The 18,959-nt window shown below is 39.1% G+C and overlaps 1 protein-coding gene across 2 annotated transcripts in view; it reads right to left on the reverse strand.

Annotated features, from left to right (window-relative positions):
* Window positions 1-379: 379 nt before the first annotated feature.
* Window positions 380-18,959, reverse strand: part of LOC135717406 (acyl-CoA:lysophosphatidylglycerol acyltransferase 1-like) — a 34,698-nt gene continuing 16,118 nt past the window's right edge. For both annotated transcript variants that reach the window (XM_065239485.1, XM_065239484.1), the window contains exons 2-8: window positions 14,616-15,234; window positions 14,272-14,480; window positions 13,992-14,206; window positions 2,654-2,790; window positions 2,307-2,587; window positions 1,975-2,156; window positions 380-1,916 (exon numbers count right to left, since the gene is read on the reverse strand). In XM_065239485.1, the coding sequence (XP_065095557.1) occupies window positions 1,653-1,916; window positions 1,975-2,156; window positions 2,307-2,587; window positions 2,654-2,790; window positions 13,992-14,206; window positions 14,272-14,480; window positions 14,616-14,638 (1,311 nt within the window). In that variant the 5' untranslated portion in view covers window positions 14,639-15,234 and the 3' untranslated portion in view covers window positions 380-1,652. The remainder of the gene's footprint in view (window positions 1,917-1,974; window positions 2,157-2,306; window positions 2,588-2,653; window positions 2,791-13,991; window positions 14,207-14,271; window positions 14,481-14,615; window positions 15,235-18,959) is intronic.

The following is an 18,959-nucleotide window of genomic DNA, read 5'->3' on the forward strand; positions in this document are numbered from 1 at the left end:
GATGACACGTACAATAAAACACGATATTAATTACATTTCGTATGCATCTATCGATTAGCGAACCGATATGGTGAATATTACAGGCCTTCAATAAGATAGCAATGATAGCTGTCGTTGACAGCGGGAAGGTGGCTTCAAAAGATAAACAATGTTAATTCCAGTAATAACTCAGAGTACTCACCGATCACAATCGCTGATTGTGTCTCTCTAGAAGCGAAATTGATAGAATTTATGGGTCAAACGTGTTCTTGTAACATACAAGTAAAAATTGTCATCATCATTGATTGATTCCATACTTTCGAGAATAAAAAAAGGTTATAGTGAATTGAGGTAATGGATTTCACAATTACAAAATTTGTTATAAACCACGACTAAACACTACAATGAAATGACATTTTATTCTTCCAATAATATTTCTCACTTTTAAAAAGCAAAACGGGAAAAAGGAACATTATTTCAAATTGGTATGTGTAGTAATCGCTTTTCAATCAACTGCCCTAAGAGGAAGAAAAGAATAAAAATCCTCTTACATTTTAAAGGGAAATCAAATCCTGGATTGGCAAAAAACACGTACTGTAACTTCTGCTGCTGCTGCTGCTGCACTGGTAATTGCGTACAATCTTGCTTGTATTGTTTTGTGTTTTTTCTTACAATTTGTGCTACATTTACTCCAGCAATGTGCGAAAAGTAATCACTAGACCTTAGAGGGAAAACATCATTCCAACCGTACACACGCTCGTACATAAACTAAAGCTCACACTCTCACAAAAAAATAAAAACGAGTTCACTTGGTAAGAGAGTCGTTCTCCACGTTTCAGACTGCTTTAAATCGATCCGATTTTCTGATTGTAGTTATCAAATCAAAGGATTTCTAAAATATATTATATATATATATATTATTTACACGTACACCGACGACGGTTTAAATTAGTTTAAAACTACGAAAATAAAGTAGTACCTCAGCGTTTGAACCCTGTTTTGCATACAGCACATTTGGGAGGCGTGACTTGTAAAACTGCTTTCTTGCTCTTGTCTGCATCTTACAAACTAGCAACCATCTATAATTCAATTGTTTCATGTTCTGTTCAGTTTTGTGTAATGCATTGTTTATTTTTTTTTGTGTGTTTCATTATTTGTATATATATATATATCATTTAGATTTCTGCTTTATTCGACTTGTCTGAAGCGTTCCAACCATTTTCTATTTTCTGAATACTTGTGTATGTTGTTGTGTTTGTCAGCATTTGTAAAAAGGATTGTTGGTGTCACACATATACATGTAATTTACACAAATTGGAAAACTATCTCCTCTAATTGGTTAGTTCGCTTCCATACTGACTTAAAAGAAAGGTTCTAAGGGATCCAAAAACAGGATAATACGAACTATTTAGTTTGAATAATTTGCTGCCGCTTTTGAATGCTGTTACAGTTTTTGTTTGTGTTTGACTTAGTTTCCACGCCATCATTTCATAAGATTACTTGCTGCTTCTGATCGGGTGCTATTTCTATGTTTGTGCCATTCTTGAGCACTCCTGAAAACTTGGAATCGTGCGTTCGTTCTGCATGATCGTAAATCCTAAACCTGTCTTAGTCTTTGTTAATGTGCTTGTTAATGTCTCACTCACTCTCAACCGGACGAACGACGACTGAGCTTAGCTATCGCTCAGCAAATATACGTACATGACATTCGAGTAATTGATAAGCATCAGTATCAACTGGTAATGGACGTAGGTAGAGGTAATGAAGAATAGATGGATGAGGAGGAAACGGAGCAGATCCTGCTGTATCACGGTCGGCAACATGGACGACGATCCGCAGGGGAACACCCCGGTGCGGTAAAATTCTTCGAGCAGTTTCTCCTTCTCGATGAACCGGTCGTACAGCCACTGGGTAAGAGATTCACTATCCCGGGGAACCTAGAGTTCGGAAATAGATAAGCACTGCCCAAAGTAGATAATCTGACAGATAACCCACCTCTGAACTACGGTATAACCTATAGAATAAATAAGTCTGACACGGATTCCTAAGGCCGTGCATGATATTTGGTAAATCTAGTGGCTTCCCATTGGGATACCCGATGGTAATGTCCAGAATGTACTCTAAACAGTGGTTTAGCTTGCCGTTCAACTTGGTGAGTGGTGAATCCTTAAAACTATCTGCAAAACGCATACTCGAAACGTTAAGACCTATAATAAGACTGCCGTCCAATACTGCCCATAATCGCATATCAGTCCCATATGGATAGGAAATCAAGCAAAGATGGGACTTATATGCGATTATGGGTAGAATAGTATTTGGATACTCACCACAGTCATCGGTACTTATTGCTTCGCTATTGATTATAGTGCTACTGCTGTTGATGGTGACATCGTTCTGCTTTGGTTGCTGCTGATCTACGTTGATCGTTCCATCCATCATACTATGATTGAATTCATCCATTACTGTTGCTATCGTGCTGTTCATCATCTTCTCCTCGTCTCGACAGGGCGACTCCGGTGAACCGAGTACATCCATGATCGCCTTCATAGCACCAACCCGCGGTACCGTGACGTTGTTTAATACTGGTAGGTTGTTTTTCTCTGCAAATCTGGACGGTTTATCGAAATCATTAGAACGATAATTCTTCAAAACCGAAAATCACACGCTAGCTAACCTTTGGCTAACTTCTTTCCGCTTGCGCAGAAAGCCTCCCTCCGGAAACAGCACCATCCACTTTCTCTCGCGTGGAATGTATGATTTCTTGAGATGCGTTTTCAGTTCCAACAGTGATTTGTCTCGGTTTGATTTGCCCTGATGGCAGAAAAATGGCATAGTTATTATTGAATGCGTCTTCAGTCGTCCCTTATTTAGATTAAGGGCCGATTTATTCTTTACTCTCATGGTTAAACCTGGTTTAAGGCTTAAGCGGAGGTGAAGAAATCAGCCGAAAGCCGATACACGATAACATCACAATGGAACAATCCACACACTCAAAAAAAATTTGTAATTGTAATTGTAATTGTTCAGTGTATAGGCTGTACCAACCGCTAAGTTGGATTATCTAGGGTCTAATAGTACGTTCAGACTACAGAGTTGTAACATGTTATAGCGCAATCTTGATGGTGGTTTCTGTGTTGCAATTATTTGACAACCGTTATAACATGTTATAACTCTCCAGTCTGGACAGTGTTTAACCCCCTATACACCTACTGTCCTTCCCGTTGCACTCGTCAGCTCGTCCTCCCCTGGGTAGGCTCGTGTCCGTCCAGGTTCTATATTCACACTATATTTGAAATCTCACGTAACCGTAATTCAGGGGCAAATTTACATAATGTAAATACAGAAATAAATTTCAACTTGGAACGAAACTGACAACCTATTGGTATAAAAGTCAGTAGCTATGAGGTATCTATTGTTCTGCATGATTACATGGGGTGAAATTGATCAACCTCTCAAATGACTTTCTTGTAAGTTTCTAGAAATTGTTCTTATTAAATTTAGGTTCCCTAAATCCTAATCAGATACTAAAATCTGTGTATGAAGTGTATTTTCAGTGGAAATTACAGAACATATTTTGTTTAATCAGGGGGAACTTGCCTTCTGGGGATGAATTATATTTCGAAAAATAGAGCTGCGTTGGCATGCGAGCGAAATGAACAAAATAGACCGAAATAGACAGGGATGTCCAGCATATCTTGGAAAAAACATTGATAGGGGTGCAAAGGAATAAATGGGAAATTTTCCTGGATTTTTTTTTCATGGATATGTATGCACAATTTGTGGATGAAGATGTGTCATTTTCCTTGCTTAAAATGCAGTCTCTTGATGAAATTCTATCCAGACTTTTGTCGATATCTATCACCGAAAATTTTCTACGTGCAATTTACCTCCAGATCACGGAACCTGTAAATTACAAGAAAAGGTTTAAAATAATGTGTTTGGCACATAAAACCTGTCAATTCGCGTTCAAAAAGTCACAATCAACGAATTTATGATTCGTGAGCGTTCACTCAGACTGAACACTCCCGAATCATAAAATCGTAAATTGCGACCCGTCTAAAATCGAAAATCATAGATTTTATGTGCCAAACACATACTTTACAACCTCTTATTGTAACTTTCAAGTATTCAAGTGATTCTGAAGAAATTTCCAGGGGAAGATTAAAGATAATTTCAAGAGGATTTCACGTTAATGATATCCTCCTAAGGCCTTTTTGAGACGAATTTTAGGAACATTCTGAGTTCTCAGGTGAAATCCAACGAAATTTTCCAAATTCTAAATGACATATCACAAGATTTCCCAGGAATATTGCAGGCGGTTTCTAAAGAAAAGCAATGGAGAGATATTAAACAAATTCTTGCTGGAATTATTAAGGATGCGAAGATGAATTAACAGTGAATTTCAAGAATTTTCTGGAAGGTGTTCTGCACAGCATCCTGAGATAATTTGATACGAAAGAATTTAGTAAATTTAAAGATTGAAAAATTGTCATGATTCCGTGAAATTCAAAAACACAATTATTAAGTCTTTAAGGGTTTGGCACGCCTGAAATCATGGGATTGCTTGACGGTAATCATGAATCAAATATTATCATTGAATTCTTACTAATTCAGATTAAAAAAATGATAAACAAAATTGTATTTGATTATCCCAAAAATATGTCCTCACATTTTGCTAAACACCCTTTCAATCTTGGGCTTTATTTATTTTAGTGAGCATGCATAAGGGTGATGATCGATTCTCTTCATCGATTTTATCTTTGCATTGCTACAGCTAAGCGAAATAATTTCCTAGAATTTGTTCAATGCAGAGTTGTAACCACAGGACTGCAACGCCTGTCATCTACGAACAACTCAAGTGAAGCCAAATTTCTCCCTTTTTATGACACAGACCTGTTGGTCCATATTTGAAAAACCAAATTTCTCTTGTGCTCTGTAAAGAGGCTGGATTTATTAAGAGACGACATGTCAAAATTTGAACAATCGATTATCTGTCAAAGTCATAGGAAAAGTTATTCCAATCGTGCAGAGGACCTATCAAATGGATAAGATGTCACCTCTTTACCCAATTCAGTCTCTTTAGTGCTCTGGTGCTAATTTGACAGCTCCTCATCTTCCTCTATGATTATTTATTTATTTATTTCAATCAGTGTAGACCGTTTTACAATTGTTGTCTTAAGTGCTATTTTTACAATTTTGTCTTTGTTTATATTTTTTATAATATGTCTTAAGAACAAGTTAAAACATTACTTCTAGTTGACGTTATGCGACGAATTAAAATATTGCTTTAATTTGGTTTTTGTCATTGTAAAGTCAATGTTATCGCAGTGCTTATTATATGTATCCATCATTTGGTTCAAGGGTCCAAATTTGGCATAATTCGTACGATGACGATTTGTAGCAAATATATTTCTATTTCGTAAATGCCTAGATGGTGTGTATAAATTTAAGGATGACAATAGTTCTATTGAATCAATTCGATGTGATACGATATCGCTTACGAAAGAAATCATAGCAAATTCACGACACTTTTTTAATGTTTGGATATTTATGAGCATACACCGAGCTGTGTAAGATGGCAGAGGAAATACAGTCCAACCTAACTTGCGGAGTGCATACAATAGAAACTGATTAAGCTTGGTACATATCGCGCCGCGTTGCGGAAAATAGATAGAGTTTTCTAGATAACGTTATAGGAAAGCATGATTCAAGCAAATTGTGCTCGTCAATTCGAAAACAACTAAATCATTTTTTAATTGTCCATTGCGGGAAAGTAAGAATGGTTTTGAAGGCATTACATTTGTTGCACCCTTGCCGCATTTAATGTTACATGGTTGGAGCTTACATATGTTATGGATCACCAGCGCTTCTGATGTTTTCGGCAGTTTCAAGAACTGGATCGCATTGCAGGGGGTTGGTTGTAACAGGTTGTATTGGCTGTCAAAAGCAACAGCAAACGCACCGAGAAATGTTAATTCTAGCGAGTTATTAACAAAAGAGAAAATCGACGAAGAGAATCGATCATCGCGGTTATGCCCTTATGTATGCTCACTAGACCTGTTCATTTTAAACGAAGTGTTCGGAATGTAACGGGTCAACCGTGATTACTGTTCGTCATGTTAATTTGTACTTCTGTGTAAATTTTCAGCAAAATCAGTGATGATTTTGAGGTGCTTCAAGTTAATTTTATGTTTTTAAGGTAATTTACGGCTTACAATATTTGTATCTCGAGACTGAAATAACGAAAACTGCTGTAACAACTTTCATAGCAAAGTTTAATGTGTCATGTATCAACTTTGTAACCAAAGGTTGACTATTCGAAGTGATTTTATTGAAGTTTGACTTAGTTTCATGCTCGAAGATATCTTAAAAAGTGAAGAATTTTAAAGTATTTGTTCTACGAATTTTCCACCCATATGATATAAAAATGTGTAGTGTACGGCATAATGTTCCTCATATTGTTCTAAAAGTTTCGTTCCAACATAGTTTTCGTGTATATTTCATAGATTGAGAGATAAAAATCAGAAAAGAGGCCGTTTAGCTAAAATTCACAAGACAGTCTACTAAGTCAAACTTCAATAAAATCACTTCTAATAGTCAACCTTTGGTCACAAAGTTGGTAGATAACACATTAAACTTTGCTATGAAAGTTGTTACAGCAGTTTTCGTTATTTCAGTCTCGAGATACAAATATTGTAAGCCGTAAATTACCTTAAAAACATAAAATTAACTTGAAGCACCTCAAAATCATCACCGATTTTGCTGAAAATTTACACAGAAGTACAAATTAACATGACGAACAGTAATCACGGTTGACCCGTTACATTCCGAACATTTCGTTTAAAATGAACAGGTCTAATGCTCACTGTCTATTTGTTTCTTTTTATGTTATGTTTACTTGGACCCATTCTTTCTAATTCATCCAGTTGATTTTGTCTGCAAAAAAATCACGCACTCTTTGATGCAAAAAAAAATACATTGAAAAGGTGAGTTTGCAGAAGACATTGAAAGCTCAGATATAGAGTTTTTTTTTTCGAGAGTTGACCAACTGCAGTCTTAATAGGCTAGCATCTCGGTTGGGCTCTCCATGCGATACACAATACTAACAGACGACTCGAGCTATGGTGCTCACCTGGGACTCCCTCAGGTTTGGCGTAGTGGAAAAGGCTCCTACACTTAGAAAAATCTATCGTCAAAACAAATATATTTAAGGTAAATTTAAACATAAACTCAGTTTGTTCTGGCCACAAAAATAAACTAGGTTCATTTAAAACGTATTCTATGTTAGAAGTCATGTGATATCGGTGTATAAAATAAATATAATCAGTGCTGTAGTTGAGGTTAGTCGCGGGTAGTCGACGTCTAACTAGCTTTGATCGGAAACCAATATTTCTTAACTTGTTTAGTTGGTGCGCCCTTATATTACTTCTACGACTACCAAGCTCAAATTCTACCAAAGATGAATACTAAGATGAAACTGTCGGAAGAAAAACTTTCTATTTTAGTGTCCTCTTTCACGGTCCCTTTCATCCAATGAATATCCCCCGTATTCAAGGTAATTTTGTGGTTTTGCTGCCCCTTCGGTAGAGATGAAATTTTGCGCTCATTTTTATCAAAACAATCACACCAAAATCAGAGATGTCCCATTTTTTAATTACTCGATTAACAACTAATCGATTTTTTTTGTTCGCTGTGCTGCCATTTTTCCACCAATGGGAGTGCAGCACGTTTGAAACGATCGGTGATGATCCTCTGGAGATGTTAATGCTTTTATCGGCATGATATAACCGATTACAAATATTTTATTTTTCGGTTCGTTAATCGATTAATCGATTATTCGAATGAAAATCGGCCATCACTAGATGAATGTGAAACGTCATTTAAAATATAAGGACCGTACATAAATAATGATACAATTTGAAATCTAATCACAAATCACGTCCCACGGTAACTGAAATAAACACGAGTATTCACCGGTTGATTCTACGACGACAGTACTGAATATAATGCTACGTTTATTATAAAAATATTTGTTTTGAAAATAAACGTGAATATTTTTGTATTATTTGACAACTATGGAAACACAAATAAATTGTTTATTTTAAACATGTTGTTCACTTTTTAAACAACCACTCGTATTTTTAAATTATTTTAGAAGATATTTGCATGCGCAATAAAGCAAAATTATTTTGAAAAAGTATATGTCGACAGGGCATCTAAATTCCAGCTATTTTTCGGAATCAATTAAAGGTGGTCTGTGGGTGGTGGCGTCCTGGTTCGGGATCAAATGTAGTACCAACAATCAAGCTAGTTAGACGTCGACTACCCGCGACTAACCTCAACTACAGCACTGATTATATTTATTTTATACACCGATATCACATGACTTCTAACATAGAATACGTTTTAAATGAACCTAGTTTATTTTTGTGGCCAGAACAAACTGAGTTTATGTTTAAATTTACCTTAAATATATTTGTTTTGACGATAGATTTTTCTAAGTGTAGGAGCCTTTTCCACTACGCCAAACCTGAGGGACCGGGACGGGACTTGACAATCCAGCTTCTCACTCTTCTTAATGTTTTTGAAGAATGCCCGTCGAAAATTAGTGCATGGTGTTTGACGGAGTTGACCAATGATGCCAGGATTGCAGAATGATTTTTCTATTTGAATTTGATTCGGAGTTTCTACCGCCGTTTAGCACCTTGTACATCATTTTTGCTTAACACAATAAAAATAACCATAAACAAACTAGAATATCCATTGCTTAAAGCACACCGTGGACCCTATTTTCCAACTTTACTTTCAAAAATATAAACAATTAACAACGCCATTGACGTCAACATTGATTCCGGCATCACTGCCAGTCAGATTGATGTGATCCCTCTGTCCTTTTTATTCCACGATTGCCACTGTCAATTCTACCAATCAGCAACTGGCTCGGATTTGACAGAAAATTGGCTCGAAATCGCTACCCGATTGGCTAGTCCCGTCCCAGGTGCTCACTAGGTCACTGCAGCTTTTATACCCCGTTCACACTACAGCGTACACCACGCGACATACGCTATCCTGCAAAGAGCACTCATACATCTAGTTTTCACTGGAAATCCTATGTATGAGTGCTCACTGCAAGACAGCCCATACCACGTGACATAGGCTGTAATGTGAACGGGGTATTAGGCTCGTATTGTGATCCACTGTGTATTAGATTACGACCATATCAGGCATAACATTTGATTACGGAACAAAAGCATTTGTAAAAAAAAAACTTTCTAAGGCCCTTTACACGCGAACCAAAGGCGTCAATCGCAAATGTCGGGCATTTTACTCACACTCATCGCAAAATTTAACTGACGTATGTAAGCTGAAATAAATACATATACTGATCTACTGTAAAAGTTTATTTTCATTTCGATAACTATAGCCGATTTACCAATCAATCTAATAATTATCGACTCACTCTTTACTGAGTATCTAAAACACATGTTTTATCATTCACCAATTAATCACTGATTAGCATGTCACCATTATCGGTAAACGTCATGGTTATGGATAAATCCTGTACAGTAAACAATGTGAAGTGTGCAACCATTTGTAAATTACCCTATGGAAATGTAAAATTTCCTCGCATGATGAAGTATTCAAAAATTTTAGATATATATTCGAGATATCGAACTTAGAATGTTTATTAACATAATTAGATTAATATATGTGCAAAAACATATTGTAAGGCTTCAATCAAAACCCCGGATATTTCCCGGTTGCTTTCGATTCCCGCTTCTGCCGGTTCAGTGGTCACCCTGCATATTAAAAAAAATATTTTATGGTTCTAATAAAATTCCCGAATTTCTTTATTGTATTCGATTCCTGGTTAATTTCCCGGTGTTCCTGGTTAAGTGGTCACCCTGAATTATGTATTATTGGGTGCTGTCTGTACAATACATTAGCAAACTTTTTTAATAAAAACTAGTGGATGTTCAGTTAGAATGAGAAGAATATTTAAATCACACTAGTGTTAAACCGTTTTGAACTTAAACGTTTCATCCCATTGTGATGCAATACGACATGTCATCGTCAGTGGCGTCCCGTAACCTCACTTTTTACTTGTGCACCACCTTTCAAAACCAGGTTTAATGCCATATTCATACTCGAATCGGTTGAAAAATAACTTAATCTTCTAGTTTACTCGATATCTATTCATTGCAAGCAATATTTTGACAATTGTTTATGTTTTGAGTGTTGTTGCACAGGTAGATTGAGGTTAAGGAAACGCCACTGATCGTCATTGCAGCACCACAAAAATGCAACCAATGCACAGTGGGCTAGAAATGAAATCTAGTAGGAAAAAATAATAACACTCTAGGATTGCATCCAATTGAGTTGTCGTCTTGAGCAAAGTTTCTTGTCTTAGTTGGGACTTCAATTTTATGCATTGAAATAGTTCAAGTTTTTTGCAGCAAAGATGGCGCAGCGATCTCAACTTTTTTATTTTGCATGCTAGAGAGGTTTACTACAACGGCAAAGTTGTAGAACGTAAAGTTTTATGAAAAGTTGTCGAGGACGTAAAAACTGTTAATCCTCAAATAACTGCATTATACGAAGTTTTGTAAAATTTTCCGAAATTCACGTTCATTTTAAATAATCATTTTTCTTCGATCGTTACAGGCCAATCCAATCTTTTCCAGAACAATTCTATTTTTTAGCATACTAAGTAAGTACGGGAAATATATCGTTTCTTACACATATACTTAGAGCGGCCTGTTAATGTTTCACTAATACATGAGCATTCAGAGAAGTTTATATAGAATATTTGTTTTATTATCTTTGACATTATGGCGATGATATGAATCAGAAAATGTGATCTAAGAATGCACACACTTAATCGGACGCTCCATGTATATGCGTTTGAGTTTGTTTTGATTAGATTAACTGGGTTGATAAAGAACACGCGAGCACAGTTTTCTTTATGGTTTATAATTTATTGCTAATTCTTTTTGTATAGTTGTTATTTTCGGTGAATCGCAATGGCCAAAGGTAAGTTCTTTAAATACTGCTAAACTTATTCAACTAACATTAAAAATGACAACCTGCAGCAATGTAATACGAGAGGTTTTGGACTTATTTTTTAAGAAAATTCCGATCGATGAGGTGGCATCGTATGTCAAGAAAAAACATAGCATTACAGATAATGCAGTGAATGAAAAGTCATCACTTCAGTCACTACAATTTGTGAAAGCAAAATTGGACAAACAATACGCTAAATACAACCGGAAAAAAAGCTGCCTTGTTCTTGTTCCAAAAAAATTCTGACTGATTGGTTTCAACTCTTGAAATTTCCAAAGGAAATAACTGAACTGCAAAACGACCTGTAGGACGATCCCAGAAATCATTTTGTGTTAGTTGCAAAAGATTCAAGACTAGTAAATCAAAGCATTTGCGAGATTCATATACAAAATACGAATTGATTTCAGCAACAATATCAATGTTAAGATCTGCAGCGAATCGTTATGTAGCCTGGATTATCGAACACCTTTCAACTTTTCCAGAAAAGGCAACGGAGATTAAAAATCTAGTGAAATCAGATCTTAACGATAAAACGAATTGTTTATCATTAGGCGAAGCTTTGCGGTTTTTGTGTGAAAATGATTTAACAAAACAGCAATACCAGAACATACGAAATATGTCGCTCAATAAAGTATACAATATTTATCCGTCGTATAACGAAGTTTCCGAAAATAAGAACACTTATTATCCACTTGGTCAGTAGAAATAAGTTTTCATTTATATAATAGTATAGAGGTTTATACATTTTTAGATATTACTATTCGACCATCATGCGCAGAAATTCCACTACAAAATTTAATTGATCACACCATAGAACGTCTATTCATGACTGTAGGTAAATCGATTTGCCCATATATTTCAGAACAGGGGTACTTTTCTGTTATTATGAAATGGGGATGTGACGATTCAAGTAACCACTAACAATATAAAATGATCTTTTTTGAAGAGCTCGACAAAGATGTCACTTCCTATAATGACTCTCATATTTTTTTTTAATTTGCTTAGTGCCATTGCGCATATATTTTCACCCATCGTCGATAAATAGTTTGGAACAACAACTGTCCTTCATCCATCAATTTGTGCCGCCCCATTAAACTTATTTTTAAAAAAAGAAACCAAAGATGTAACTAAACGAGAGGTCGAAGAAATAATGATGCAAATCAAAAATTTGAAAACAACCGAATTCACATTCAATGGCATTCCTATACATGCTTCTTCAGAACTGATACTAACCAAAACGACAGCAACCTGAGTAATCATTATCAGCGAAATCACAACATCAAATTTAGATTTCAATTTAAATCTCAGACTTTGCTCGGGATTACAGACACAAGATCGCAGGCATGTAATATTTGCGGAGCATCAGGCAAAGCACTAAGTAACCACAGCAATGCACCTATTTCTGATGACTCGAAAAAATTGAAACCATTCCTATTTTACATTTCCAAATTAGAAGCATGGAATTGTTACAGGATACCCTTAAAAAAGTGGCGGATGAATAAGGGAAACGAAATATTGGGAGAACGACAGAAAGCAATCAAACAAGAATTCAAAAAGATTGAGCTGAGAATCAGTGAACCCATACCATCTGGAGGTAACGTATTCCAACTTTAAAATTCAATACATTTAGCTTATTAGACATTTTTGTTATTAGGTAATACAAACGATGGCAATACTGCCCGTCAATTTTTTATAGACCTAGCAAAAACGGCTTCTATTACAGAGAACATCGTTCGGCGTTTTTCAACACTCCTTAGTGCCCGGTCATCTAAGTTGGTAATCTACGTAGGAGCATTCGAGGTCTACGATAAAGAAACTCGAAAGCTGTTTCTTACAGTACTATCCGTACTACCCCCTTTCACCTTCCGTGCACAGAATTCTTTTACATGGATCAACAATAATAAGCCCTTCCGAAATTCCAATCGGAATGGTGTCGGAAGAGGCTCAAGAGCGACGCAATAAAAGCATCCGTAAATTCCGAGAGCATCATTCTAGAAAATTTATCCGTCTTACTAATATTGAATATGTGTTCGAAAGGCTTTTACTGACTTCTGATCCTGTAATGACATTAAAAAAGTTTAAGATCTTCAGAATGATACTTGATCAAGCTGAAGTCTTGAACATATAGTTTGAGGACTTTTTGGAGATGTCTGATCACCTGGAGGTCTTTGAATAATTTATGAACAACCTGGTATCTTGAAATATACCTGAGAGGTGTGATTTGAATGGTTGTGCAGTTGAAGATCTTCATGTTAATTATTGTACAGTTGATAATCTTCAGAGCGCTGCCTGATCAAGCTGAAGTCCTGAACAAATATCCTGAGATCCCCTGGCTTTGGAATAATTTCTGAGCAACCTGGTGTTTGAGATAATAACTGGGAAATGTGATTTGAATTGTTGACTAGTTGATGATCTTCAGAATAGCTGTGAGGAGCACCTAGTGTGCATGGATCTACTCAAAATTGTGGGTCGCTTCAACCTTTGTTGAAGAAACTCAGGTGGAAATTGGACGCCAAAAATCAGATCGAAAGTTGTGTACCAGGTATTGTGACCATCATCAGGTAGTTTGAAATCGACGCTACTGGATAACTCGTTTTTAATAAAAGTCCATATGGGACTGTTATGCTTTTATGGACAGAATATACCGTGCTAACTTGAGTTAGCTTTTATTTGCGAGTAATCGGCGGTTGAAGACATTGTTTACAAAAACAGTTTCGCCCTAATGAAATGTTGGAACCGATTTATTAAATATCAAACTGTCCAACATTAGGCTCTGTTTAACATATGGAGCTTGCACGGTAGAGCGGTAATAGCTAGGATTTGAGCATATGTTTTAAATCATTCCTCCACTCAATCCATTCCATTATTTAAATGATGCTTATACGACTTTTTTTTGGCATGGATGACGATGCAACATTGCAGAAAGTTTCTTTTTTTTTGCTACTCACCGATGCAATAAAGAAATCTTGATGAAGTAAACTGACCGCTCCAAAGTTGGTATACTTGAACATCCGATCCATGATCCACATGATGTTCGGTAGTACACCCTTCTTCACATTGAACGCCGCCATCAGCAGCGGCACATCCGAAGTGCTCTGGTGGTTGGCTATCACCAGCGTTCGCTCGTCCATCGCCGGACTGATATCATCGCCCATCTCGACCACTAAAATCATAGCAATTTATGTCAAAGCTAACAACCACCTAGTATTTCACTCTCACAATACTTACACTCATATCCGGCCGTCGTGGACCACATGGACACATTCGCCAGCAGCCAGTGAAATATGATCCCTTCAATTTTGTAGTAGCAGCTTTCGTGAATCTTCTTCAACGGTAACAACAGGAACATCCATATCAGATACGTTGGGACGCAATAGATGTTGTTCACTATCACAAACACCGTCCGGAACAGGGCCCTTGGATATTTGATCACCTCACTGTCACCACGCACGTCACGTCAACCAAAACATCGGCACAATTCCGGTGAAAGAAAAAAAATACAGCAAATTCCATTAGATTAGGCCTTATCAATACCAAAATGATTGGGGGTTTAATTCATTCAGAAATCTTACATTAGTCCACTGCACGCGGGCATCGCTACGACTGCCGTTGCTGACTGATAACCTGGTCCGAAAAGAATAAGTAGAGAGGCGCTCTTTCGATGGCCGATCGAAGTCCACTCGGGGACCAGCGTCCGCTGGGGGTTTCCGCGTGTTTGGAGTTCTACGGCTGTTTTTGTATTAGGTTTGCACTGTTTCGACCACCGTCGTTGATTGTTGTCGCCGCTGAGTCACGTTATCAAGCGCGATCGACGACGCTCTTATCGCACGCTTATCACTACACCGGACGCTCTAACTCGCTCGGCACATTCTCTGCTTCTTCTTCTGCTTTTTTTTTTCGTTTACAGGTGCCAACGATAATGATTGGATGCAGCGCGTTGGCAATGCTGTTGGGGTTGTGTATGGTCTAGTTCCTGTAATGTGGTTTTGCTAAAGCAGAACCTCCGTTCCAATTCTGCTACTGCCGTTGTTCGGTTGCGACTAATGAACGAGTTCAAATTGGCGGCGAAACTGAGCAGCATTCTCCGCCGTGCTCTCCCGCTGAGGATTGAAGAATATAGGTGAACCTCCGTTCTCCGCGTTCCTTGCTTCCTTCCTGCAGCGGCTCAGGTTCAAGTCGAAAGGTTATCGTCTAAAATGAGATTCCAGTCCAGAAGGATCACACAGAGAAGAGATAGCATAAGAACCAAGTGAATAATGAGACTTTAAAATTGTAAATATCGATTATTCATCACAGGATGCTTCTCGGAAGGCAGGGGCGAATGCCGGCGGTGGTGGCGGCCAGGCCATAGGTCAGACCTGATGTGGGAAATGCCAAGCCAAATCGTCCCATCTTACCTATCACGTTACGATTTGGTAAGGTGCAAACGGAGCAGTGTGATTATAAATAGCCTGTGCCTTCGACCCCTTCCGAGAGAGCGAACGGACGGACGAATGAGTGACTAGTGTCGGGTCGGGATAGTGCTGCTGCCACTATCTTTCCAGACCGTTTAATCATCAAAACCTCGCAAAAGCGATGCGGTGGGGATGATGTCACACCAACCAGCAAACAATAATACATATACAATTGTATATATATAGCCCTACATTGTGAGTTGCACTAGTGGATTTCAGCGATTGGCGACAAGCTGATTCACATATAATCCCATATTCCAACACCCGATAGAGGATGCCTGTGAAATATTTAAAGCGAGCAGGAAATGCAACGTGCTGAATTGATTAAGAGATTGATAGCGCGTATTCAATGGAGGAATTCATTTTAAAAGTTTTGATATCTCTTGTAGAGGAATTTTCTAAAAAATTTAATCAAAATAAAGAAGACAAGCAAAATTTTGTCAAAATTCAAATTTCCACAGTTCCTGAAGCGTTCGACGAGGAATTTATTCTAGTTTAACATCTCTCCGAAATTGGAACGGGCTACCGGACACTGGAGTTGTTTAGGATGTTTTGAGGTTATGTCAATCGTGCTATATATCCTGCAGCTCTTTATTTTTAATGGTGGTTGAAAATCTCAAATATCGTATTTTCTCAAAACCTACAACCAAAAAGAAATCTACCACCGGTCGAAGATCATAAATCGGTGCATTAACGTAACATTTTATTTTAAAAGGAGTGTTCGAAACGAAAACTGAAGAAACTCCCGGACACTCGCAGGAAAATCGCGACTCCGCCGACACGGTAATCTTGTGGGTACCAAGAGAAGGCAAACGGACCAAGTCTTTCTTCCACCGAATAAACGTCTTCAGCACTTAGTTTTCAGAACGATATTGTACGACCGATAGCAACGTATGTACGTCCAGATGTCATAGGCCTACATCGATTTACAGGTATTAGGGTGGTGCGAAAAGGATATTATATATATAATTTACTTTAAGAGTAAGATTTTACTATAAATTTTATTGTAAGTGCATGCATCTAGTTGTAAGTTTTCTTTTAAGCAATGTTATTTAAACAAATTTAGAATTAAGAATTTGACATTAACGGCCACTGAGCAACGGAGCGCTGGAAATGGCGCGTTTCGTCACGGTTCCTAATGGCAACCTGACAGAGGCTACGCGCACCATTCCATCTGCGACCGGATGAATGTCTACCACTCGCCCCAGGGACCATTTCAGGACTGGGAGGGACTCTTCCTGGATCATGAGCATCGACCCGACAGCCAGGTTGCGGGTTACGGATGACCACTTGTACCGTTGTTGTAGGGTTATAAGGTACACACGGTGCCACCTTTGCCAGAAGTGCTGCGTGTGGCGTTGAGCTCGTTCCTACAAGCGTGGACGATTCTCAGGAAGGCTGGTGTAATCGGAGTTCGGCAAGGCATCCAGAGGCCGACCAATTAAGAAATGCCCTGGTGTTAGGGCTTGCAGATCATTTGGGTCACTGGAAAGCCATGTAATGTGCCTGGAGTTGAAGCAGCTTTCAACGTGGCAAGAAAGCGTTTCCAATGACTCGTCGTAGATGATGTTTCATCGACTTGACACAGGCTTCCGATAGCCCGCCAAAATTAGGTATTTGGCCGGGATGCAATGGAACTGGATCGATTGGGAGGTGGTCTCGTTGGAAACGGCATGGCGATGCCCTTGCGAGCGAAACAGATCGCGAAGTTCCCGTCTAGCGCCCACAAAATTAGTCGCATTGTCGCAATATATGTGCTGTGGCCGACCCCTCCTAGCTATGAAGCGACGAAGGCTGCCGTCGTTAGCTCGCTCACCAGCTCCAGATGCGATGCTACTGTGCGGACGAAAACAGCCACGTAACTTTTTGTCGGTGTGGATCGAGGGCTTGGTCGTTGGAGATAGAATGGGCCAGCAAAGTCGACTCGAACGTTTTCAAAGGCGAAGGACTGTGTGACACGAACCGCTGGCAGCGACCCCATCAGCTGCACGAGATTGCGTGGCCGTGCCTTCACGCATGTGACACACGAATGTACTACATCTCGAACGAGGTTCAGGCCGCTCAACGGCCAGAATTTTTGACGCATGACTGCCAGCAAGAGTTGCCGGTCACAATGCAGCTGCTGCCGGTGGAAAGAATCAGCAATTAACCAGGTTAGCGGATGCTTATACGGTAGTACGAAAGGGTTTTTCCCGTCACTAGCGACTCCGGCGTGTTCGAGTCGCCAACCAAATTGAAAAAGACCAGCACGGAGATCCGGATTGAGGTAGCGTAGCTTTGACGAGTGCGGGATGGTTCTTTCGGCCTGAAAGCGACAATTTTGGACGGGAAGTGTTCCTGTTGGTTTGATTTTGCTCTTCTACGGTGATCGGACCGTACTGATAGGTTTTCGCAGGAGGAATGGTTGGCTGATTGCGCCGGTCTGCAAGGCACCAATCCGTAGGAATAAGGGAAATGACGAAAAACGAGTTATGATATCGCATACTTGCGATTCCGTGATAGAGGGAGCTATTCCCTTTTAAGCTTCAAGATCCTTTTCCTTCAATCGGCCGAGATCTTCTGGTGGTAGAGGCCAAAGGAGGTTAGGAGCAGCGAGCCACAGTGGTCCATTCCACCAAAGTGAATCGTCCAAAAGTTGACTCACATCCATGCCCCGTGAGATGATATCAGCGGAATTTTCTTCGCCGGGCACAGGTTCCAGGTGCAGTTGATTGTTAACTCCTGAATTTCAGCGACACGGTTCGCCACAAACGTATGCCAGGTGGATGGACTTTCCGACATCCAGTGAAGCACGATTGTGGAATCGGTCCACAGAAATATGCTTTCCTTGATTCCAATGCTGGTGCAGACGGAAAGAAGCAACCGGGGTAAAAGCAGCGCTGCACATAGTTCGTGCTATGGATTTGTTGTTTAGTGGAGCGACTCGTGATTTAGCTGCCAAAAACCGAATGGTGACGTATCCATCCGCTGCGATCGTTCGTAGATACAGGCACGCTCCGTAGGCGTGCTCCGATGCATCGGTGAACCCGTGAATTTCAACAACGGAAGGGCGCCGCAACGACTGAACATGCCGAGGAAATCAAAAAGTTTGCAATCGGCTGAAGTGACTCTGGTACTCTTCCCATTCGGTTGCGAATGCCCTAGGCAGTGGATGATCCCAGTTTTAGTTCAGCTTCCATAGCATTTGGAGGATGATTTTGGCCTTCACGACGGCTGGACCAAGCAGTCCTAGAGGATCGAAACAACTGGATGTCTGTGTCAGAATGATTCGCTTCGTATATTGCATCTTGTAGAGGAGCGAATCTGTTACCGGCTCCCACAGAAGCCCAAGAGCCTTGACAGGAGCTTCGGAATCAAACTCAGTGTGACTCGACTCCGCGCTGTTCTTTCGCCAGTAAATCCGTAGAAGTCGTTGGTCGAGAGGATGCTCGAAAATTTGGCGATATATTTTTGCAGAGATCG

Source organism: Ochlerotatus camptorhynchus, unplaced genomic scaffold (assembly GCF_037179485.1).
Source record: "Ochlerotatus camptorhynchus isolate MF236.1 unplaced genomic scaffold, CSIRO-AGI_Acam_v1.1 ptg000055l, whole genome shotgun sequence".
NCBI classification, from domain to species: Eukaryota; Metazoa; Arthropoda; class Insecta; order Diptera; family Culicidae; genus Ochlerotatus; species Ochlerotatus camptorhynchus.